At 42.4% G+C, this 26,414-nt stretch overlaps 1 protein-coding gene across 1 annotated transcript in view; it reads right to left on the bottom strand.

Moving 5' to 3' along the window:
• Positions 1 to 9,559: 9,559 nt before the first annotated feature.
• Positions 9,560 to 26,414, bottom strand: part of LOC121540457 (leucine rich adaptor protein 1-like) — a 40,154-nt gene continuing 23,299 nt past the window's right edge. The window contains exon 2 of the mRNA XM_041849333.2: positions 9,560 to 14,143. Within this exon, the coding sequence (XP_041705267.1) occupies positions 13,304 to 14,143 (840 nt within the window). The 3' untranslated portion in view covers positions 9,560 to 13,303. The remainder of the gene's footprint in view (positions 14,144 to 26,414) is intronic.

Here is a 26,414-nt window from a genome sequence, read left to right as displayed (position 1 = left end):
CAGGAACTGGAACACGCTGTCTTACACGTCAATCCAGAGCATCCCAAATGGGTGACATGTCTGGTGAGTATGTATGCCATGGAAGAACTGGGAAATGTTCAGCTTCCAGGAATTGTGTACAGATCCTTGTGACATGGGGCTGTGCATTATCATGCTGAAACATGAGGTGATGGCAGCGGATGAATGGCACGACAATGGGCCTCAGGATCTCGTCACGATATCTCTGTGCATTCAAATTGCCATAGATAAAATGTAATTGTGTTCATTGTCCGTAGCTTATGCCTGCCCATACCATAACCCCATCGCCACCATGGGGCACTCTGTTCAAAACGTTGACAATAGCAAACCACTTTCCCACATGACGCCATACATCTGCCCAGTACAGTTGAAACCGGGATTTATCCGTGAAGAGCAGGCTTCTCCAGTTACCGGTTACGACACCGAACTGCAGTCAGGTGAAGACCCTGGTCAGGACGATGAGCACTCAGATGATCTTCCCTGAGACGGTTTCTGACAGTTTGTGCAGAAATTCTTCGGTTGTGCAAACCCACACTTTCATCAGCTGTCTGGGGTGCTGGTCTCAGATGATCCGGCAGGTGAAGAAGCTGAATGTGGAGTTCCTTGGCTGGCATGGTTACACGTGGTCTGCGGTTGTGAGGCCGGTTGGACGCACTGCGAAATTCTCTAAAATGACGTTGGAGGCGGTTTATGGTAGAGAAATGAACATGAAATTCTCTGGCAACAGCTCTGGTGGACATTCCTGCAGTCAGCATGCCAATTGCACACTCCCTCAAAGCTTGAGACATCTGCGGCATTGTGGTGTGTGACAAAACTGCACATTTTAGAGTGGCCTTTTATTGTCCTTAGCACAAGGTGCACCTGTGTAATGAACATGCTGTTTAATCAGCTTGATATGCCACACCTGTCAGGTGGATGGATTATTTTAGCAAAGGAGAAATGCACACTAACAGAGATGTAAACAAATGCGTGCACAACATTTTAGAGAAATAAGCTTTTTGTGCATATGGAACATTTCTGGGATCTTTTATTTCAGCTCATGAAACATGGGACGAACACTTTACATGTTGTGTTTATGTTTTTGTTCAGTATAGTTTATGAAATCAATTGAGGCATTGAGCAAATACAAATAAGACAGCTAGTTACATCTACTTCAAATCCAAGCTAACTAATAAAACATTGCTATAGCCTACACAGATTATTTTACCACACTCACAACATTTTCCTTTCTTTCCGTGCCACCAAACGTTTGCATACTCTTAGTAAAGTGAACAGGTTTAGCTAATACTGTAACATTATGGAACAACGTTGTTTAAATTAAACAAATGGTTAGCGGGGAGAGGCTATACGGACACTCTTGGCCTGCAAAAAGATGATGTATGTCGCACAGCTGAAAGCTGAGTGAACCGAATCACACAGGGTTGTGACAGCTAAGGAGGACACTGTGTCTTGGCGTTGTTGTTCATGCTCTCCCAATTGAGTAGACTGTATCACGGTGACATCTAGATGGCTACCAATATTAGTTATTTATTGTGTAGGCTGCTTTCCTACTTGAAATATAATCCTGGGAAGAAAAATAATAATTAGCCCGGTTACCAGCTACCGCCGGTGACACTGTGTTACAGTTGCCCAGTGGCAAGCACCCTATAGCTTGGCAGACACCTCGATACAACACTGGTCATTTGCATCAGCTTTAGCGGCTCACGAGTACTTTAATGGCCAATGACGTGGGTTATCTGTAAAATGCAGCCTGTCAATCCCCCCAAAAAATTGTGTGCCAGTAATAGTATGTGTAATATCTTTTGAACTACTAGAAACAAGCCATTTTATCTGTAGTAATGATGAAAACATAATGGTCACGAATCTGCACTCAGTTTATTCTCTATGGCTCTCAGAGGCTGCAGTGTAGCCTACCTAAAGGCCTATCATCACAAATTATCTGGGTGATTTTTTTCTAGGTTGCACAGAAATATATTTAAGAGCAGTTTAGAGCAGTTTAGGCTACGGCATAGTGCAGTTTCAGCAGTCTCAGAAGAAGTTAGTTGTGATATAATGCGAAGTGCTAATGGATTTGGAGGGAAGGAGGAGGAGGGGGCGAGGGGGAGGACAAGGCTGGTTGAAGGGTATTGATTAGAAAATGTACACCAGGCTCTCTGACACTAGAGATGTATGGATCTGGCAGTTCATGGTTGATGGTCTTCCACAGCATCAGATGTCTATGCAGTTCAGAAAGGCAGTCAGTAGCAGTAGCTTGAGCGGAAGGAGCATTGATGATACAGACATACAGTACACTGAGTATACCAAACATTAGGAACACCTTCCTAATATTGAGTTGCAACCCCACTTTTGCCCTCAGAACAGCCTCAATTCGTCAAGGCATGGACTCTACAAGGTGTGGAAAGAGTTCCACAGGGATGCTGGCCCATGTTGACTCCATTGATTCCCACAGCTGTGTTAAGTTGGCTGGATGTCCTTTGGGTGGTGGACCGTTCTCGATACACACGGAAAACTGCTGAGCGTGAAAAACCCAGCGCTGCAGTTCTGGACACAAACCAGTGCGCCTGGCACCTACTACCATACCCCGTTCAAAGGCACTTCAATCTTTTGTCTTGCCCATTCTGCCCATTATGCATTACAGACATACACAATACATGTCTTAATTGTCTCAAGGCTTAAAAATCCTTATTTAACCTGTCTCCTCCCTTTCATCTACACTGATTGAAGTGGATTTAACAAGTGACATCAATAAGGGATCATAGCTTTCACCTGGTCAGTCTATGTCATGGAAAGAGCAGGTGTTCTTAATGTTTTGTATACTCAGTGTACACTGCTGATGAAGACAGGCTGGAGAGGATCTCTCTCCTGAGTGTATTGTTGTCAATTACAAGATCCAGTGCATTTTAGTCAGTATCAATGGCTTGTCTCCCCACAACCAATTCCTGAACATGATAATCACAGTGTGCCTACTTCACTTCCCTTCCATCTCTCTGAAATTGTGCTGAGGAAAAGAACAAAACACACATGGGGTGAATGGCAAAAATATGAGAGAGAGCGAGAGAGAGAGGGAGAAAGCTGCTTTTTCTTTGAGGACCCTGTCAGGTGCTTAGAAACCAACGTCAATGCTGGGATGATGCATTCTGGGAACAGAACAGCAGGAAGTATTAGAAGTGGAAGCTCCTTTCAACTCCCTGCTGCCACACCGCTCCACACTCCCTCCATTCCGGCCCTCAAATCCAGGGAAACACAATTAGTCTACTCTCCTCAAGCCACTCCAACACGGGCCCTAGCATCCATTAGGCTAGCCACGAGTGGCTAAAAGCCTCTTTAGTACAGTGAGGGAAAAAAGTATTTGATCCCCTGCTGATTTTGTACGTTTGCCCACTGACAAAGAAATGATCAGTCTATAATTTTAATGGTAGGTTTATTTGAACAGTGAGAGACAGAATAACAAAAAAAAAATCCAGATAAACACATGTCAAAAATTTTATAAATTGATTTGCATTTTAATGAGGGAAATAAGTATTTGACCCCACTGCAAAACATGACTTAGTACTTGGTGGCATTACCCTTGTTGGCAATCACAGAGGTCAGACGTTTCTTGTAGTTGTCCACCAGGTTTGCACACATCTCAGGAGGGATTTTGTCCCACTCCTCTTTGCAGATCTTCTCCAAGTCATTAAGGTTTCGAGGCTGACGTTTGGCAACTCGAACCTTCAGCTCCGTCCACAGATTTTCTATGGGATTAAGGTCTGGAGACTGGCTAGGCCACTCCAGGATCTTAATGTGCTTCTTCTTGAGCCACTCCTTTGTTGCCTTGGCTGTGTGTTTGGGGTCATTGTCATGCTGGAATACCCATCCACGACCCATTTTCAATGCCCTGGCTGAGGGAAGGAGGTTCTCACCCAAGATTTGACGGTACATGGCCCCGTCCATCGTCCCTTTGATGCGGTGAAGTTGTCCTGTCCCCTTAGCAGAAAAACACCCCCAAAGCATAATGTTTCCACCTCCATGTTTGACGGTGGGGATGGTGTTCTTGGGGTAATAGGCAGCATTCCTCCTCCTCCAAACACAGCGAGTTGAGTTGATACCAAAGAGCTCGATTTTGGTCTCATCTGACCACAACACTTTCACCCAGTTCTCCTCTGAATCATTCAGATGTTCATTGGCAAACTTCAGACGGGCATGTATATGTGGTTTCTTGAGCAGGGGGACTTCGCGGGCGCTGCAGGATTTCAGTCCTTCACGGCGTAGTGTGTTACCAATTGTTTTCTTGGTGACTATGGTCCCAGCTGCCTTGAGATCATTGACAATGTCCTCCCGTGTAGTTCTGGGCTGATTCCTCACCGTTCTCATGATCATTGCAACTCCACGAGGTGAGATCTTGCATGGAGCCCCAGGCCGAGGGAGATTGACAGTTATTTTGTGTTTCTTCCATTTGCGAATAATCGCACCAACTGTTGTCACCTTCTCACCAAGCTGCTTGGCGATGGTCTTGTAGCCCATTCCAGCCTTGTGTAGGTCTACAATCTTGTCCCTGACATCCTTGGAGAGCTCTTTGGTCTTGGCCATGGTGGAGAGTTTGGAATCTGATTGATTGATTGCTTCTGTGGACAGGTATCTTTTATACAGATAACAAACTGAGATTAGGAGCACTCCCTTTAAGAGTGTGCTACTAATCTCAGCTCGTTACCTGTATAAAAGACACCTGGGAGCCAGAAATCTTTCTGATTGAGAGGGGGTCAAATACTTATTTCCCTCATTAAAATGCAAATCAATTTATAACATTTTTGACATGCGTTTTTCTGGATTTTTTTGTTGTTATTCTGTCTCTCACTGTTCAAATAAACCTACCATTAAAATTATAGACTGATCATTTCTTTGTCAGTGGGCAAACGTACAAAATCAGCAGGGGATCAAATACCTTTTTCCCTCACTGTATGTCTCAGCTATCTTTACAGACCCACTGGGCACAGACGTCAGTTCAACGTCTAGTTTTAATTTACATTTGGTTGAGTTGTCAATTAACGTGAGATCAACAAAAAATGTCACCATGTCATTGGATTTAGGTTAAAAGTTGGGTGAAAAAAATACTAAATTCCCTTACGTTGATGGTTTTTTGCAAACCCAATCAGTTTTCCAGGTTGATTCAATGTCATTAAATAGATTTGTTTTTGTTTTTGAAATGACGTGGAAACGACGTTGATTCAACCAGTTTTTGCCCAGTGCGGAGTGTGACTGGGGCTGCATTCCAAACACATAAAAGACACACCCTCTCCCCTCAGCCCTCAAATTAAGTGGACACTTCTAATGACGTATCATGAAGTATGATGAGTTGACACTTGCAGGTCAAGGGGTGAGGGAAGAATGAATTAATTTTAAATGGACCTCCCTTGCCCGGAAATTCGTCCCTCATTCGTCCCACGGTTGTGTTTTCAGTCATCATGGAACCAACGGTAGTTGTTGTGTGTGCTTTATATGCACTACAGTCAATTATGATTGCATTTCATATCTTGGCTAGAAGACAACGCAGCCGCAGACATCGAATACTAGCCATCCGACGATGTCAGGTAAATAGAAAATTACAATGTATAAGTGTGATGTCAGGGAAAGTTGTATGTGCTAGCTAGCGTTTTCCAAAAGCTAACCAAACAAAAACATCATTACTTTTACAATACGTGTTTTTGCCGTCATGTGCATTAGTAGCACAATTTCTAACTTATTTACATTCGTTTTTACTTACACTTGTATGTTGACTTCTCTATATTGATGTTGGTTTTAAGTTTTGGCTGACTTTTCTTAGCAGATGTACAATCATTGCGAATTGAATTATGGGGCATTTCAGGCCCGGAGTGAAAATAATTGTTTGGCACCTGGAGTCAAACCAAACATTATACACTGGACACCTGATAAGTAAACATAATATACTGGGCATCTAATAATGAAATGCAAACATGCCTTACGGCCTAGTAGACTACTGTCAGTGACCAAGCTCATATGAAATACCAATATTTGAGTTTTCTACTCATAGGGGAGAGTTGGATAAGTTGACCCAAAGGGTTAGTTGAGCCACCCCTTGTTTCTAGGAAACCATACACAAAATGTATCATGTGACCAAAGTAAGCATCTGCCTCTGATTCCAAAGGTTGCAAATTCGAATCCAGATAGAAAGTTGTTTTTGATATTGGTTTTTAAGCCTGTCCCAAACCTTAAAGCTTCGGAGTTAATGCCTAACCTTAAGAATTTGGAGTTAATGCCTGAACTTATCCCTAACCTAAAAAAATATGTGTTAATGCCTAAACTTAACCTTAAACACTTTGAAATTTGAAACAACTTCGAAATTTGACGTTTGAGAAACATGGATGAACGTCTAATTCTGACGTGAGACTGTGAGAGTTGGTAGCTTGAGAGAGCAGCCAAGGAGGTGAGAGAAGGGAAGAAGTCCATCCGAGCAGCATCAAAGGATGAAAGAATTGACTGAATGACACTGAAGACATTGGCAAAAAGGAAAACAAACATGTGCCTGTGCAAAAGACAGGCTATGATAGAATAGCAGAGGCACACAATTATCTGATGACATGGAGTCAGAGCTTGCTAAAAAAGAATTCATGGGCTTAGTAGCCTCAAAATCAGAGAACTTGCCTACAAATTGTCACATCGAAACAACATCCCTGTCCCAGACAACTGGTCAAGAAATGGAAGGGTGAGTGATGTTGAACAGAGAGAGCTATAATGAGTGTACAAAACATTAAGAACACCTGCTCCTAGACTGACCAGTTGAATCCAGGTGAAAGCTATGATCCCTTATTGATGTCACAATCCACTTCAATCAGTGTAGATGAGGGGGAGGAGACAGGTTCAAGAAGGATTTTTAAGCCTTGAGACAATTGAGAAATGGATTGTGTATGTGTGCCATTCAGAGGTTGAATGGGCAAGACAAAATATTTAAGTGCCTTGAGCGGGGTATGGTACTTCCAGTCAACTTGACACAACTGTGGGAAGCGTTGGAGTCAACATGGGCCAGCATCTCTGTGGAATGCTTTCGACACCTTGTAGAGTCCATGGCCTGATGAATTGAGGCTGTTCTGAGGGCAAAAGGGGAGGGGGAGGGGTGCAACTCAATTTAGGAAGGCATTCCTAATGTTTGAATGTAGGCATACATTTAAGATAAACAATATACCACACCCCTATTCCATTGATTCACATTTTTCCTACAAGCACCACCACCCACTTAACCCAAGGCGGCTCAACTTTTTTGTCCCGATGCTCAACTTACCTCATACCCGGGGTAAGTTGTGCCAAGAGACCACAATTCTTTTGGACAAGCTATGTTTTCAAAACTTATGTTTAGATGAATTATGAGGATTTCCAGGGATACACATCATCCTGAAATATCTGTAGATATCTTTGTTAGAAAGAATACTATATTTCCCTTGACGTAGTGATGCTGAATGTAAAAAACGTCTCAACTTACCCCACTCTCCCCTACATCTTGAGAACTATTTTTTTCCAGATTCTTACAGGCCTACATACAGTGCCTTCAGAAAGTATTCAGACCCCTTGACTTTTTCCACATTTTGTTACATTACAGCCTTATTCTAAAATTGATTGAATTGATTTTTTTCATGGTAAGAGTCCTTTAGGTGCCTTTTGGCAAACTCCAAGCAGGCTGTCATGTGCCTTTTAATGAGGAGTGGCTTCCGTCTGGCCACTCTACCATAAAGGCCTGATTGGTGGAGTTCTGCAGAGATGGTTGTCCTTCTGGAAGGTTCTCCCATCTTCACAGAGGAACTCTAGAGCTCTGTCAGAGTGACCATCGGGTTCTTGGTCACCTCTCTGACCAAGGCCCTTTTCCCCCAATTGCTCAGTTTGGCTGGGCGGCCAGCTCTAGGAAGAGTCTTGGAGGTTCCAAACTTCTTCCATTTAAGAATGATGGAGGCCACTGTGTTCTTGGGGACCTTCAATGCTACAGAATTTTGTTTGGTACCCTTCCCCAGATCTGTGCCTCGACACAATCCTGTCTCGGAGCTCTACGGACAATTCCTTCGACCTCATGGCTTGGTTTTTGCTTTGACATGCACTGTCAACTGTGGGACCTTATATAGACGGGTGTGTGCCTTTCCAAATCGTGTCAAATCAATTGAATTTACCACAGGTGGACTCTAATCAAGTTGTAGAAACATCTCAAGGATGATCAATGGAAACAGGATGCACCTGACCTCAATTTTGTGTCTCTAGCCGAGGGTCTGAATACTTATGTAAATAAGGTATTTCTGTTTTTTGTCATTCGCTATGTAATTATGGGGTATTGTGTGTAGATTGCAGGATTTTTTTTATTTAATCCATTTTAGAATAAGGCTGTAACGTAACAAAATGTGGAAAAAGTCAAGGGGTCTGAATACTTTCTGAATGCACTGTATGTGGTCTGACATATTTGATGATCATGGGCTCCTACACTAAGAATCAGTCTACTCCATTTGGGTGGGCTAATTTGAGAAGAAACCACAAACTAGGAGGGAAACACTGACTCGTTGGCATGTCATGACTTAGTACCAGCCAACCCATCTGTTAAAGTAATGAATTAGGCGTCGTAATATGAGCTTTGGAATACCATACATCACGTAACACCCAACATCTAACCATGGACAGTCTTTTACTTTATTTACAGGCATTCTATTTCTTACCATAGGCCCAGACAGAGAGAGAGACAAAAGAGGGGATAGGGATTTAAATTATACAGTCATGGGTCTGTAAGGCAAAGCATACATTTGGAGGCCTGTTTTGGCACAGTTCCCCCTCCTCATCCCCAGGACTGAGTTATGGTCATTGTTTTCCCATTGCTGTCCTTATTGTACCGTGGCCCTTGAGTAGACGTGCACAAAATTTGCATGTTGGCACTGGACGTGTGTTTCCAGCAAGTCATTGTGGTGGAAAGCAGGATGAAAAAAAACTGGAGGAGAAGAAAGAAAAACACCAGTTTAAAAGGGAAGGAGGTGGAGTGAGGGGATGGAAATAGGGAGGGGTGGGTGGAAGGGTGTAGTGTAGCCAGTGATGTGCGGTGAGGTCGGTGGCTGGGTAAGCACTGGCTATTATCAAAGCCAGATTTACTCACAAATAAACCTTGATGAAGCCCAAGTTCACCATACAACAAGTAGCTCCAACAACCAGAGTGACATTGGATATTAACCAAAATTGACAAACAATTTTCACCAAATGTAAATACCAATGTAGCCGAGATACAGAAGCGATAGACTCCGATGGCGGCATATTTAAATTACATCTGACAAAATGACACACAACTCAACTCAGCTCAGTCATAGACCGATGTAGCATCCACAGTTACAACTGAAATGTGGCACTAAAATACCAATATTGGCACATTTCATCAGAATAATTTGCACCACATACTCCATAGTCTTTCACAATGGATTTACAATTCTTCCAATGCACGGTGCGCGCAAACACACACACACACATAATAATATGATTATGTGAAATATTATTACACACACATATATAATAAACAAGTTTCTAACGAAATGTCCATATCAACAATCGAAATGACTGAAAAATGCATTTCAAAACGTTAAAAAATTGTCTTATCAAAACAAAATTCTAGCTTGAGAAATCAAATGCACTCAAATGGATGTTGTCTATTCTCATGAATCAACAGTAGCCTAACTTGCAAATTGCAAAGGAAAATGCATTTAGTCCTACCTTGTAAATTAAGTCCATATGTCTGTCCTTCCCTCTCGGTGACAGAGTTGTAGAAGTCACAGCAGAGCCCCATGTCCATTATTTTATTCTGCATGCACACAACAGGCCCATGGTTGTGGGAAACACATCCCCAAGGCCCATTAGGTTCTCAAAGCAAAAGTAAATGCCCAAGATGTGTAAAAGTCAGGGGGAAAAAATATGAATTGGTAATGACGTTTCAGACAAGGGGACAGTCCGGTACTCACTGTTCTCCTGCCCGACAGCTGGCAGTGAGGGAGATGGTGTCATGGTGGTTGTCTGTATGCTGCCTCTGTCTTGTGGTAACTTTCATTATAGTTGACGTTCCAAACGGCATGTTACATTTTTTCAACATAGAAAATAGTTTGAGGTGCAATAGTGTCCATTTGTCAGGTAACATGTTGTTTTTGTTAGCTAGCTAGCTTTGTTCAGTTCAGGGGAGGATGTGAGTGCCACATTTTGTAGATGTGACCAGTGTAGATTGTCTCTGCTTTGTGTTTTGATCAGCTTACATATGACCAAAGGATCAGGGTTGGTGTTAATCTTTTATTCTCTGATGATGACAGGAAAAACTTCCATAAACAAATGCTGTGCTGCCCTTTTACACCAACTCTTCTCTTCCACATGAGTACAGTAGACAGGGCCCATATAACAATCATCTCAAGAATGACATAACAATGTAATACAAATGCAATTTACATTATGAAATAGAAATGACAGCCAAGCGTTATATACAGTGACATTATGTGCACTAGCGAACAGCTCACAGTCAGTAAAATATCGTCAGAATATCTTAACAAACAAAAACACATGACATACCTGATAATGACAGGAAATACTTCCATAAACAAATGCTGTGCTGCCATTATACACCAACTCCTCTGAAAAGTACACATTAACAATGAAAGGGGACATGAATTGCCATGCTAACCCAATGACGACACGTACAGAGAAAAGGACAGTAACTAGCTAACATGTACAGCATTCACAAAAAAAAGTTGATAAATTACTGAATACATACATAACACAATATATTGGTGGGAGACCATTATAATACACTGTCAGTGAACATATAAACTCATAAGTGTTTTAACATATTGGATTGATTATGATTTTCATGGGACAATTTTTCAGTAACCTACCACTTCCACATGGATACCGTAGACAGGGAAGAGCTAAGGGGGGCAGGGGATGTTTATGAGGGGAAATACAGAAGGAGAAGGAAGTGTGCGACATTAAAAAGGCCCTTACAACAACAAATGGAATGTACACTAAAATCAGGCATGGGAACTTTTCACATTTTGTAATTATACAACATGAAATGTAACACTCGTTACATAGACATGCCCAAATGTGCACAGCTTACCCCAGGGCAATACCCACACAACATGTTTAGGCAATACGCATGCACAACATATGAGATCTGTCTCGAATGAAGCTACTTCAAACTAGGCAAACGCTGAACCTGTCCATTAACAGTGACTGGATGGAATCAGGAAAGGCAGCGCACGTCAAGGATTTTAATGGCTTGGATGGAAAGAAAGGCATGAATACCCTGCCGCCTTTCCTGAGGTTTTGATGCAGTTTTAGGACTTTTTCCGATTTTGAGGGTATATAATTATTTATTTATTTTGGCTTTCCATAACAGCTTTTTTTATTAGATTATCACAGGGTAAGCACTGCCTACCCTGCCTGCACGTCACTGAGTCTCGTAAGTGAGAACTCATCTGAAACACATTAAAACGCTGCTCTGATAGGAGTGCTGAGTGGTACAGAACTGGAGCCATACAAGCAAAGACATCACACAGAGACAGACACCCTAGAACATTATAACTCAGACAGCTAACACGGTCGTAAAGGCATGAGTATCCAGAATCCAAAACATCAATAAGGGAAATCCTAACTTAATTCAATTGAAAACAGTCCCTTCATAATTTCATTTGCTACACTAATGTAGTTGAATGATGTGCATAATACATCTGATAACATTCACAATGCTTTATGCAATACACATGCCTTATATGATGTCATCTGGTATCCATTATCTATCAAATGCAGTACATTGTTCTCCCAGCATAAATATGACTAATGGCGACAGGGTAGAATGGGATGGGTGCGGGTTGTGGGGTGAGACAATTATTATAAAAATGTGTACATGTGTTATTGTCACATACACCCGATGGGTGCAGTGAAATGTGTTGTTTTCCCATGATGAAAAAGATGGGGAGAGCCTACTAAAGAACAGCCCCTCCGTTCTCATCTAAATCTAACAGAGAAGCTGTGCACAGCAAGCCAGATGCAAACACACATATGTGCACACACACACACACATTAATGCATACACGTGCACTCACATGGACACACGCAGACATGTACATACACACGTGCACTCTCTCGCACTCACCCGCTCTCTCAGTCGTCCTGGCAACCCCTGCTTTGGAGTGTTGAGTCATTATTCGCTTTCAGCGGTGATGGTTCTGTGTGAGAGTGGGTTGTTTATAACCGAATACAAAGGCTTAGAGGGAATATTGCTTTTCTTCTCTGATGATTGTATTAAGCTTTTCACACATTTTTCATGGTGATTTTTACCAATAAACCAGTCAGCACATGACATGCAATTTTCACCCACCCAAATTACTGTAATAACTTCACACCACTCAACAGCGAGTAAAAGAACAGAGACAGTTGGACTCCTTAAGACACAGACAGCAGAGTACTGAAAGAGGGCAAATCAGTCATTTAAACAATCAGGATTATCAGAAAAACAGTGCAGTCATCTTGGAATGGGAGATACAGGCATAACTGTTTAGGATTACACCAATGACAACATCTGCTTTCCAAATGAAAAATACTGTGTAATCCACAAAATAACAATATTAATACTCATATTGAGACATTTTTCTAACACAGCCACCCACATAAGAACCTGGTGCACAGATTAATTGCATTGCGATTCACCGATTGTACATATTGCATTGACTGGTTAAGTACTTTAGGTAGTTTTAGGACATCCACAAAAGCACTCCTGTGCAAACAGTGGGAACATTCTAGATGCTCTTTGCATACTATGGCACAGTATGTATGAGAAGGATTCAGGTATCTATTATTTGTGGATAGGGTGTTTTACAATCATTTTGACATGGGATTGATCAGTGAGGGCAAACTTTGGTCATGAACTAGGTTCTATAGATGTGAGTGATTGTAACAAATATATTTATTTTCTTTTTGGAAATTGTTAATTTTCTGTAAGAGGATAAACATGTCAAAAATAAACTTGTTTCAGAAAAATATCTACTTTATCCCCAATATAATACTGACAATGTTTTAGAAAGTTAGTGCAGTCACATTTAGAGTGAATAGAACATAATGTAATGATGTTGTGTTCTCCTACTCATCCACACCTGATGTCTTGCACAATGGCAATGGTAGAAGTTTGCATAATACGTGCAATCAACCACAACACCAGCCCAAGGCCCCCTCTCTCTTAACCTTTGACCTGTTTGGTCATCACATGGGAGCGGCTAAGTGTCTTTAGTGGCGTAATACATCCACCTCACAGAAATGTAACATCATCCTGCGACTGCACCCATCGCCAATGGGCGTCATACTCCAGGTGCTTCGTGCCATTCATCTTGCAGCCATCCAGGTCTATCTTGCCGTTCTTATAGGGTTTGAGTTTGGGGCTCTGGTTTTTCGCCAGCTTCTCAGCCAGGCAGGCCCGGGCCGAGTCAGCAGGTCCTCCTGCTTGCCTGACTGCCTTCTCCAGGACGCCATTGCTCTTACTGGGCTGCTGCATTTGGCTGGAGTCCTTGGTGTCCTTGGTGATGGTGGTTCCTTTCACTGCCTTTTTGGCCTTAGTCCAAATGGGAGACTCCTCTTTGGGGATCTCTGGCTTGACTTGGGGAGAGCTAGGCCCAACAACTACCTTGCCCCCTGTGCCTGGTCCTGACCCAGCTCCTGCCCCTCTCCCTGTCCCAGCCCCAACCCCTGCCTCAGACACTGCCCCTGCTTCAGCACCTCTCCCAGCCCCTACCCCAGCACCAGTCCCTCCCCTGGTCCGAGTGGGCATCTCAGTCCCCAGTGGAGTTGAACACAGCGCAGACTCAGAACTAGAGGGGCCGTACTCGTCCATGTCGTCAGCCAGGGTGTCCAGGTAGCTACCTATAGAGATGTTATCCAGCTTGTCGTTGAGGGGGTCATGCAGACTGCTCCAGCTGCCCCTCCAGGTGTCTCCTCCAGGGCCCTCTCCCAGGCTGTACTGGCTGCTGGTCAGGCTGCTGCAGCGGCTGGCCAGGGTGCCGCGCTCCTCCAGGAGCCACTTACATGCCTCGATCCCCTCGTGCACCGCCAGCAGCTGCTGCAGGATCTTCACGTCCACCGAGCGCAGGTGGGCCTATGGAGAAGAAGAAGACTTTATACTTTATTGATCCAGTGGAGAGGAGAGAGGAGAGGGTGGGAGGAAAGCAATGGACCCAGGAGAGAGGAGCACTCTTAAAAAGAAAAGGTTCCTGGAGGATCCTTTAGGGGTTCTTCAAATTGAAACTGTGGGGGAACCCCTTTAATTTCTTTGAAGAACCCTTTAAAAGGGTTCTTCAAAGAACCCCCATTAACGGTTCCACAAATAACCTTTTGTGGTTCATTATTATTATAATTAATAATAACCAGCATAAAAATAACAACAATAACACAATATTTTAGTTGTCAGTGTTTATTATGATTTTAGTGGCAAAGCAGAATATAAAAATCTAAATATGAGGTAAACGCAAGTCCAATAGGTATATCCTCTGGCGTGTTGATGTTGATGTCCTCTGTAGGCTATCCATTGCCAGAATGATTTTGCAGTGCATGGTGATCGAACAAGTTTCCTGTTATATTCATCAGAGGTGTAGGGAGGGTGAAGTCTGTGAATGCAAAAAATATATAATTATACAGATGATTAACTAAATGTGCACACGACAGTATTCATATCTTGTTTTTTGTGGTAAGAATGATGTGAATGAAACAACCGTTCACTTTTGACAACGGTTTTCATACACATACCTTGTCCATAATGTAAAGGCTGCTGTGACTGAGTTCTATAAGGTTTTAGAGAAACCATTCATTCAAATGAATTGTAGATGCTACATGTGATCTGCATAACATTATGAGACAAACCAATACTAATTGTACATACCTTTGTGTGCCTCCTCGTCAGTATACCTGCAGACACAGACACACACAAATAAGTGGACAGTTCAGTCATCTGCGCCCAATTCAGCTATAGCCTTTAACATATTCTTACATATTCCTATCTCTTTGTTGATTCATATCCATTGAATTGTGTCCATTTTCTGGTTTAGAAATACTTTTTTTAAAGGGAGAAAGTGTCAAATAACTCAACCATTTGCACAAATATAAAAATATAGATGGTATCATCATAAAACAATATACATTTAGATCATAAAGGGATAAATCTTACCTTAAATTGAGGAGATCTTTACATTTTTCAGTTAAGTGCCTGCACCTGCTGTCCTCTCAAATGCAAATAAAAATATTTCAGTTGGGCAGTTAGGTTCCTGCAAGAACCCCCAAGAACTAAAGAGGCTCCTCGATGAACCCCACCTCCTATGGGGTTCTTGGAAGAACCTTTTGGGGGCATTTTTCAGTGCCAAGAACCCTAAGGTTCTTCAGGGAACTTTGAGGATCTTAGAAGAACCCTTGTTGAACCCCTAATTTTTAGCGTGAGGGAGGTGTGAGAGAGCTAGGGGAGATATAGAAGAGTTAGGTGTGGTGGTCCAGGGTAGGGGAGGGAATGGCCGGCAGGGATGTAGCTCAGTTGGTAGAGCATGTCGTTTGCAACGGCAGGGTTGTGGGTTTGATTCCCACGGGGGGACAGTATGAAAAAAATAAAATAATGTATGCACTAACTGTAAGTCACTCTGGATAAGAGCGTCTGCTAAATGACTAAAATGTAATGTTGAATAAGCTAAATGGAGAGAGAAGAGAAAAAGCGGTGCGTGATGGAATATCCAACAGAATACAATAGCAGCGATGTGCTGCTATTGTCCAGTCAGGAGCTAGGGCCTCTCTCTCTCTCAATGGGTTACATGTATAAGAGTTGTTCTGCTGATGCCAAAGTCACACTGACTGTAAGCATTGCTGTAGTAATGAGTGCCTCCCTGTCTCTGCAGCCCCTCCAAAGTATACTGTGTTTTCTGGACTGGCCCCAGGGATAGCAGAATAACTGCCAACTGAATACACCACACTCTTAGAATGCAACTCAGTCCCTCTGATATGCCTTTCTGGGGCTCATAGCCTAAAGCCTATAGTTCTAGGACAGTGGATAAAGCATACAAGATCTCTGACATTTTGCAGTCTTTGTGTACTATACCTCTCTTGTTGACCCCTGAACCCCCCCTCCATGACCCTGAAGGTCAAGTCAATAAAAAAGCCTATTGATTGTTTTCTACAACCTACCACTCTTTTTAAAACACGGTCACTGCATAGTATAAATGCCTGTATCTTCAGGTCTCTGTATCCTTAAGCCAGAGCAATACATCAGTCATATGGATATAGATTAGCCATACAGCGCCTTCGGAAAGTATTACAGCCTCATTCTAAAATGGATTAAATAAATAACAATTCTACACACAATACCACATAATGACAAAGCAAAAACAGGTTTTTAGAAATTGTTGCTAAGTTATCAAAGGTAAAAAACAGAAATACCTTATTTACATAAGTATTCAGACCCTTTGCTACGAGACTCGAAATTGAGCTCAGGTGCATCCTGTTTCCATTGATCATCCTTGAGATGTTTCTATAACTTGATTGGAGTCCACCTGTGGTAAATTCAATTGATTGGACATGATTTGGAAAGGTACACACCTGTCTATATAAGGTCCCACTGTTGACAGTGCATGTCAGAGCAAAAACCAAGCCATGAGGTCGAAGGAATTGTCCGTAGAGCTCCGAGACAGGATTGTGTCGAGGCACACATCTGGGGAAGGGTACCAAAAAATTTCTGCAGCATTGAAGGTCCCCAAGAACACAGTGGCCTCCATCATTCTTAAATGGATGGAGTTTGGAACCACCAAGACTCTTCTTAGAGCCCAGCCAAACTGAGCAATCGGGGGAGAAGGGCCTTGGTCAGGAAGGTGACCAAGAACCCGATGGTCACTATGACAGAGCTATAGAGTTCCTCTGTGGACAAACATCTCTGCAGCACTCCACTAATCAGGCCTATATGGTAGAGTGTCCAGAAGGAAGCCACTCCTCAGTAAAAGGCACATGACAGCTCGCTTGGAGTTTGCCAAAAGGCACCTAAAGACTCTCAGACCATGAGAAACAAGATTCTTTGGTCTGATGAAACCAGGATTAAACACTTTGGCCTGAATGCCAAGTGTCACATTTACGTCATTTAGCAGACGCTCTTATCCAGAGCGACTTACATCATTAGTGAGTGCATACATCATTTTTTTTTTTTTTTTTTTATACTGGCCCCCCATGGAAATACAGGTGTGCCAAGCTTGTAGTGTCATACCCAAGAAGACTTGAGACTGTAATCGCTGCCAAAGGTGCTTCAACAAAGTACTGAGTAAAGGGTCTGAATACTCATGTAAATGTGATATAATTTTTTTTGTACGTTTTATAAATTAGCAAACATTTCTTAAAAACCTGTTTTTGCTCAATCATTATGGGGTATTGTGTGTAGATTGATGAAAAAATACGACAATTTAATCAATTTTAGAGTAAGGCTGTAACATAACAAAATGTGGAAAAAGTAATTTAAAATAATAGTAAAATAAGGAGTCTGAATACTTTCCGAAGTACTATAATCACAAAAAACTCATTTGGAAATGAGAGAAATGTGATGATATGAGTATAGACATAATAGAGGACAATGTTGTTTATCTGGGTATAATATAAAACACACCGGATATTGTTTCATCAATCAACCTTACACTGAGTGAGTGACTGACTGAGTGACATTTTAGTGAACTATTCTCCATCCAGGGAAACAAAAGGATTGGTGATGGGATAACATTGCCTTAGAGTTAACTTCTTTGGCCCTATACTTTCCAATAGAAAGTGTATATACTCCTGCCAGCTCAGCTCCACTTTATTTTAAGTGTAGAGTCCCTCTGTGTAGACAGCAGGGCAGGGTTTTGTTCAGGGTTGAGGTTGTTGGGTTGTTGAGGTTTGGGGTTTTAGCTGGCAGTCTGAAAGCTGAGTGATAAACTGATGAGCATAGCTGTAAATATTATTCCCATGGCTCAGCACTGATGCCCTCCAGAACATCTATAGGACCTGGTGTCACAGGAAGGCCAAGAAGATCATCAAAGACCCCAGCCACCCGAGCCACGGCCTGTTCACCCCGCTCTGTTCATCCCGCTACCATTTAGAAGGCGGAGACCGTACAGGTGCATCAAAGCTGGGACCAAGAGGCTGATGAATAGCTTCCATCTCCAGGCCACCTTAGAGACCGCTGCCCTATGTACATAGAGTCATAGAACACTGGTCACTTTAATAATGTTTACATACTGTTTTACCCACTTTATTTGTATATAGAATATTTTAGTCATGACTCATCCTATATAACTACTGCTATACACACATTTTCTATTCACATACTGTCTATACACACCATTCACATTCATACAGTATATATTATTTATATTACGGAAGCTAATTTCCTGCAATTCTATCCATTTTGCTATGGGGTTTTGTACTGTGTATTTATATACTGTATTCTCGACATAGCTCATTCTAATATTTCTGCTACTATACATTGCATTTTCGTTACACTGTTTATACACACCGCAAATGTATTTATATACTGGATTCTTGACATAGCTCACTCTAATATATCTACTGCTCTACATATCATTCCTAGTATATCTTGTGTAAATTAATCCGGTGCAGATGCGTATAGATTGCATTTGGTTACAGTACTTTTTGGGTTGTTAATTGGATTCGTTCCGACATTTCTTAATTTCTTTCTTTTTACTTTTTGGATTATGTGTGTATTGTTTTGTATTGCTAGGTATTAGTGCGCTGTTGGAGCTAGAAACAAGCATTTCGCTGCACCTGCGATAACATCTGCAAATCTGAAATAAACTTTGATTTGATTAGAGGTGGCAGGCACACCATGCTATGCTGCTGAAGAGGCTCAGGTCTGGCTGAGCGTCCATCTGTATGCTCTCTCCATGCCAGTCTGTGTGCCAGTATCAATGCCAACCTTTCAATAGGGCTGTCTTAGGGACAGTCTGCAGTATGAGGGGGAGAAGGGAGCTTATTGCCTTGGGAGTTTAGCCCTCAGCAGCCTTGAGGATAGTAGAGCTGTTTTCACAGCCAAAATGATTCCGGTTTTCCGATGGAGGCGCTGGGCCAGACAGCTCCCGGCTAATCCACAGGATTCTGGAGATTCTTTCACCGGCATCCGGCTTGTATCTCATGCACCATGGCGCGCTCAGCTGAACTCACACAGAATAAACAGCACTCTGTGTGTGAGTGTGTGTGTACGCGCGCAGCACTTTTAGCACTCCAGTATTCTCAGCCTTCATCACAAATTGACAAGCTAGCACTCGATACTTCTTGAGATGTAACTTTATCGACAGTGCCAGGGATAGAACCTCTTACTCAAGGGGAAAATCTGATTTTCAGGCTTGATGTGCCATTTCAACAAGCAGAAATCTACACACGCACGCCACTCACACGCACAGTGTTATGATTAGTATGAATGCACACACAGCTGACCCTACAGAGCAGCAGTCTGACAATGCCACACTGCAAACAGGCTCCGTGACGCACTGCTGCAGCCCTGCAGGGGAATAAAATAACTAACTCAAACTCTCTCTCTCTCAGGCTTTATTGGCATGGGAAACATATGTTTACCAAATCAAGTGAAATAGCAATAAACTAAAAGGGAAATAAACAAGGGAAATAATCAATCAGAAATTAACAGTAAGCATTGAACTCAAAAAAAGATAAAACTAAGATTGGATGATAATATAGACATTGCAAATGTTATATTATTGGCTATGTAAAGTGTTGAAACAATGTGCAAATTGCTGAAGTATGAAAGGGAAAATAAATAAACAGATAAATATAGGTTGTATTTACAATGGTGTTTGTGCTCCACTGGTTGCCCTTTTCTTGTTGCAACAGGTCACAAATCTTGCTGCTGTGGTGGCACACTGGTACAGTGGGGGGAAAACGTATTTAGTCAGCCACCAATTGTGCAAGTTCTCCCACTTAAAAAGATGAGAGAGGCCTGTAATTTTCATCATAGGTACACGTCAACTATGACAGACAAATTGAGGGAAAAAAATCCAGAAAATCACATTGTAGGATTTTTAATGAATTTATTTGCAAATTATGGTGGAAAATAAGTATTTGGTCACCTACAAACAAGCAAGATTTCTGGCTCTCACAGACCTGTAACTTCTTCTTTAAGAGGCTCCTCTGTCCTCCACTCGTTACCTGTATTAATGGCACCTGTTTGAACTTGTTATCAGTATAAAAGACACCTGTCCACAACCTCAAACAGTCACACTCCAAACTCCACTATGGCCAAGACCAAAGAGCTGTCAAAGGACACCAGAAACAAAATTGTAGACCTGCACCAGGCTGGGAAGACTGAATCTGCAATAGGTAAGCAGCTTGGTTTGAAGAAATCAACTGTGGGAGCAATTATTAGGAAATGGAAGACATACAAGACCACTGATAATCTCCCTCGATCTGGGGCTCTACGCAAGATCTCACCCCGTGGGGTCAGAATTATCACAAGAACGGTGAGCAAAAATCCCAGAACCACACAGGGGGACCTAGTGAATGACCTGCAGAGAGCTGGGACCAAAGTAACAAAGCCTACCATCAGTAACACACTACGCCGCCAGGGACTCAAATCCTGCAGTGCCAGACGTGTCCCCCTGCTTAAGCCAGTACATGTCCAGGCCCGTCTGAAGTTTGCTAGAGTGCATTTGGATGATCCAGAAGAGGATTGGGAGAATGTCATATGGTCAGATGAAACCAAAATATAACTTTTTGGTAAAAACTCAACTCAGTCGTGTTTGGAGGACAAAGAATGCTGAGTTGCATCCAAAGAACACCATACCTACTGTGAAGCATGGGGGTGGAAACATCATGCTTTGGGGCTGTTGTTCTGCAAAGGGACCAGGACGACTGATCCGTGTAAAGGAAAGAATGAATGGGGCCATGTATCGTGAGATTTTGAGTGAAAACTTCCTTCCATCAGCAAGGGCATTGAAGATGAAACGTGGCTGGGTCTTTCAGCATGACAATGATCCCAAACACACCGCCCGGGCAACGAAGGAGTGGCTTCGTAAAGAAGCATTTCAAGGTCCTGGAGTGGCCTAGCCAGTCTCCAGATCTCAACCCCATAGAAAATCTTTGGAGGGAGTTGAAAGTCCGTGTTGCCCAGCGACAGCCCCAAAACATCACTGCTCTAGAGGAGATCTGCATGGAGGAATGGGCCAAAATACCAGCAACAGTGTGTGAAAACCTTGTGAAGACTTACAGAAAACGTTTGACCTGTGTCATTGCCAACAAAGGGTATATAACAAAGTATTGAGAAACTTTTGTTATTGACCAAATACTTATTTTCCACCATAATTTGCAAATAAATTCATTAAAAATCCTACAATGTGATTTTCTGGATTGTTTTTCCTCATGTTGTCTGTCATAGTTGACGTGTACCTATGATGAAAATTACAGGCCTCTCTCATCTTTTTAAGTGGGAGAACTTGCACAATTGGTGGCTGACTAAATACTTTTTACCCCCACTGTATTTCACCCAATAGATACGGGAGTTTATCAAGATTGGATTTGTTTTCAAATTCTTTGTGGGTCTGTGTAATCTGAGGGAAATATGTGTCTAATATGGTCATACATTTGGCAGGAGGTTAGGACGTGCAGCTCAGTTTCCACCTCATTTTGTGGGCAGTGTGCACATCGCCTGTCTTCTCTTGAGAGCCAGGACTGCCAATGGCGGCCTCTCTCAATAGCTATGCTCACTGAGTCTGTACATAGTCAAAGCTTTCCTTAATTTTGTGTCAGTCACAGTATTCTCTGTTTAGGACCAAATAACATTCCAGTTTGCGCTGTTTTTCTGTTGTTGATTCTTTCCAATGTGACAAGTGATTATCTTTTTGGGGGGGGTTGGGTCTAATTGTGTTGCTGTCCTGGGGCTCTGTGGGGTCTGTTTGTGTTTGTGAACAGAGTCCCCATACCAGCTGACTGAGGGGATTTTGATAATTAGCAGGAATCATCCTAATTCTGCTCTGCGTGTATTATTTGGTGTTTTACGTTGTATATGGAAGATGTTTTTACAGAATGCTGCATGCAGAATCTCAATTTGGTGTTTGTCCCATTTTGTGAATTTGTGGTTGGTGAGTGGACCCCAGACCTCACAACCATAGAGGGCAATGGGTTCTATAACTGACTCAAGTATTTTTAGCCAGATCCTAATTGGAGTGTCAAATGTTATGTTCCTTTTGATGGCATAGAAGGCCCTTCTTGCCTTGTCTCTCAGATCATTCACAGCTTTGTGGAATTTACCTGTGGTGCTGATGTTTAGGCCAAGGTAGGTATAGCTTTTTGTGTGCTCTATGCAGTGAGTATGGTTACATGAACACAATAATGCGATTATTGTGGATAATCAGATTAATATTATAGTTCAATTAAAACGTTTACACGCTTTGCAAGAAGAACGATTTACCTAATAATCCTGTTTACATGGACACATCTGAAATCAGGCTAACTGAAGGCACTCTGACAAATGCAGAAAATCGTCAATCCAAATAAACGTTCTACCACAGCGACCATGTTATTTTTGGGAAGCATATTTGATTCTGAGTTCAGACATATAAAGTTTGTATGTGAAAACTACTTTTAAGACGCATACATTCAGATGTTCCGAACTCACTTCACTCGCGCTAAAGAGAGAAGCTCGCTCGGTTGGTGCTAGCACATGTGCTGGAATGCTGATTAAGGTGTTTACATGTCCTAATAATTAAAAAGATTGCTCAGAAAACCAGGTGTTTTAATCGGCGTATGCTTACTTGGATTTTGACCTTAGGCCGATTTAAGATAAGCAGAGTAAGGTGTTTACATGACTACTGCATAATCTGCCTACTGCCATAATCAGTTTAATATCGAATTATTACTGTGCATGTAAACATACTCATTGTCTATGTGGAATTTGTATTTATGATCCTGGCAAGTGAACACCATTATGTTTGTCTTACTGAGATTAACTATCAGTGCCCAAGTCTGACAGAATCTGTGCAGAAGATCTAGGTGCTGCTGTAGGCCCTCCTTGGTTGGGGACAGAAGCACCTGATATCATCAGCAAACAGTAGACATTTGACTTCAGATTCTAGTATGTTGAGGCTGGGTGCTACAGACTGTTCTAGTGCCCTCGCCAATTTGTTGATGTACACTACCAGTCAAAAGTTTGGACACACCTACTCATTCAAGGGTTTTTCTTTATGTTTACTATTTTTTACATTGTAGAATAATAGTGAAGACATCAAAACTATGAAACAACACATATGGAATCATGTAGTAACCAAAATCAAAATATATTTTATATTTGAGATTCTTCAAATAGCCACCCTTTGCCTTGATGTCAGCTTTGCACACTCTTGGCATTCTCTCAACCAGCTTCATGAGGTAGTCACCTGGAATGTATTTAAATTAACAGGAGTACCTTCTTAAAAGTTAATTTGTGGAATTTCTTTCCTTCTTAATGCGTTTGAACCTATCAGTTGTGTTGTGACAAGGTAGGGGGGGTATACAGATAGCCCTATTTGGTAAAAGACCAAGTCCATATTATGGAAAGAACAGCTCATATAGTCCATCATAACTTTAAGACATGAAGGTCAGTCAATATGGAAAAGTTCAAGAACTTTGAAAGTTTCTTCAAGTGCAGTCGCAAAAACCATCAAGCGCTATGATGAAACTGACTCTCATGAGGACCGCCACAGGAATGGAAGACCCAGAGTTACCTCTGCTGCAGAGGATAAGTTCATTAGAGTTACCAGCCTCAGAAATTGCAGCCCAAATAAATGCTTCACAGAGTTCAAGTCACAGAAACATCTCAACAACAACTGTTCAGAGGGGAATGTGTGAATCAGGCCTTCATGGTTGAATTTGTACAAAGAAACTACTACTAAAGGACACCAGTAAGAAGAAGAGACGTGCTTGGGCGAAGAAACACGAGCAATGGACATTCGACCGGTGGAAATGTGTCCTTTGGTCTGGAGTCCAAATTTGAGATTTTTGGTTCCAACCGCTGTGTCTTTGTGAGACGCGGTGTGGGTGAACGGATGATCTCCGCATGTGTAGTTCCCACCGTAAAGCATTGAGGAGGAGGTGTTATGGTGTGGGGGTGCTTTGCTGGTGACACTGTCTGTGATTTAATATAGAATACAAGGCACACTTAACTAGCATGGCTACCACAGCATTCTGCAGCGATACACCATCCCATCTGGTTTGGGCTTAGTGTGACTATCATTTGTTTTTTTAACAGGACAATGACCCAATACACCTACAGGCTGTGTAAGGGCTATTTTACCAAGAAGGAGAGTGATGGAGTGCTGCATCAGATGACCTGGCCTCCACAATCCCCCGACCTCAACCATATTGAGATGGTTTGGGATGAGTCGGACCGCAGAGTGAAGAAAAAGCAGCCAACAAGTGCTCAGCATATGTGGGAGCTCCTTCAAGACTGTTGGAAAAGCATTCCAGGTGAAGCTGGTTGAGAGAATGCCAAGAGTGTGAAAAGCTGTCATCAAGGCAAAGGGTGGCTATTTGAAGATTCTCAAATATAAAATATATGTTGATTTGTTTAACACTTTTTTGGTTAATACATGATTCCATATGTGTTATTTCATCGTTTTGATGTCTTCACTATTATTCTACAATGTAAAAAATAGTAAAAATTAAGAAAACCCCTTGAATGAGTAGGTTTGTCCAAACTTTTGACTGGTACTGTATATGATGAAGAGGGTGGGGCTTTCTCTCTCTCTCTCCTATTCGTTGATATATATGTTGAAGATGGTGGGGTTTGTTCACAACATGGAACAAACACCAAATCGAGACTCTGCATACAGACTTCTGCAAAAACATCCTCTCTCTCGCTCTCTCTCTGCAAACAGAGTGAAGTGAGCACATCCTTGAGCAGGGTGATACTATCTCTATCTAACTCCATCCGTCTCTCTCCCTCTATTTCTTTCTAATAAGAGCACTTTCAGATACAGCAAAAGGGTGACCTCTCAACCCAGCCCTCCCACTGTTCCACCTGTTTGCAAACTCCCTTCCGCTCTGTCTTTTTTTTTCCCTCTATAGATACCTCCCACTGGATCCACTCACCAACCAAGAGTGCACAAAATGGAACAAACACCAAATTGAGACTGCATGCAGAATTCTGCAAAAACATCCTCTGTGTACAACGTAAAACACAAAATAATGCATACAGAGCAGAATTTGGAAGATTCCCACTAAGTTTCAAAATACAGAAAAGAGCAATTAAAATATTTCAGCCACATAAAAAGGAAGTGATTCTCAAACCTTCTATAACAAAGCCCTCACCTACAGAGATTAACCTGGAGAAGAGTCCCCTCAGTCAGGTACTGGGACTCTGTTCACAAACAGACCCCACATAGCCCCAGGACAGCAACACAATTAGACCCAACCAAATTATGAGAAAACAAAAAGATAATTACTTGACACATTAGATAGAATCAACAACAAAAAAGAGCAAACAAAACAGAGCAAACTGGAACGTTATTTGTCCCTAAACAGAGAATACACAGTAGCAGAATACCTGACCACTGTGACTGACCCAAAATTAAGGAAAGCTTTGACTATATACAGGCTCAATGAGCATAGCCTTGCTGTGTAGAGAGGCCGCCGTAGGCAGACCTGGTTCTCAAGAGAAGACAGGCTTTGTGCCCACGGTTGGAAACCGAGCTGCACATCCTAACCTCCTGCCAAATGTACAACCATATTAGAGACACATATTTCCCTTAGAATACACAGACAAACTGTAACGATCCCGGCAGTCTGAGTCGGGTCCTGTCTGTGGACTAGTTTTTCTGTTCGTGATCTCCAGTTTCCCGAGGGTTCGGGAACGCTCCGGGGAGCTCTCTTGATTTCCGCACCTGCATCCCATCAGCAATCTGCACACCTGGTCCTGATCATCACCCTTCTTAGGCTCTGGCCTAACATCCATTCCCTGCCGGATCGTTAGCCATGAACAGTAGGTTTACCAGAGTATCAGTCTTAGAGCGTCTAGCGTTAGTTTTGTTGTTTTGCACCTTGTTGGTTGGTTGTTTACTTACCTCCGTTTTGTTCCATCTGCAGTCACTCATCCGGGACCTTCATCCAACCTCTGCCTGGTGGTCGGCGGCTGCCGAGCCATGATGGGATCAACCACTGCACCCCCAACAACTAATCAACGCCGCCCGCTCTGTTCCCTGGATTATTCAGCATCACTCTTGAAATTGTAAATAAACACTCACCTTCGTTTCAACTTACCTTGTCCTGGTCTGCTTCTGGGTTCTGGCTTTGTAACTCGTGACAGAACGATCCGGCCAGTATGAACCCAGCGGACCTGGACTCTGTTCGCCATGCCATTTCCCATCAGGAGAAGATGT

The sequence above is a fragment of the Coregonus clupeaformis genome, chromosome 26 (genome assembly GCF_020615455.1).
Source record: "Coregonus clupeaformis isolate EN_2021a chromosome 26, ASM2061545v1, whole genome shotgun sequence".
Lineage (NCBI taxonomy): Eukaryota > Metazoa > Chordata > Actinopteri > Salmoniformes > Salmonidae > Coregonus > Coregonus clupeaformis.
Note: the sequence above shows the minus strand (reverse complement) of the source record. Positions and strands in the feature narration are given on the sequence as shown.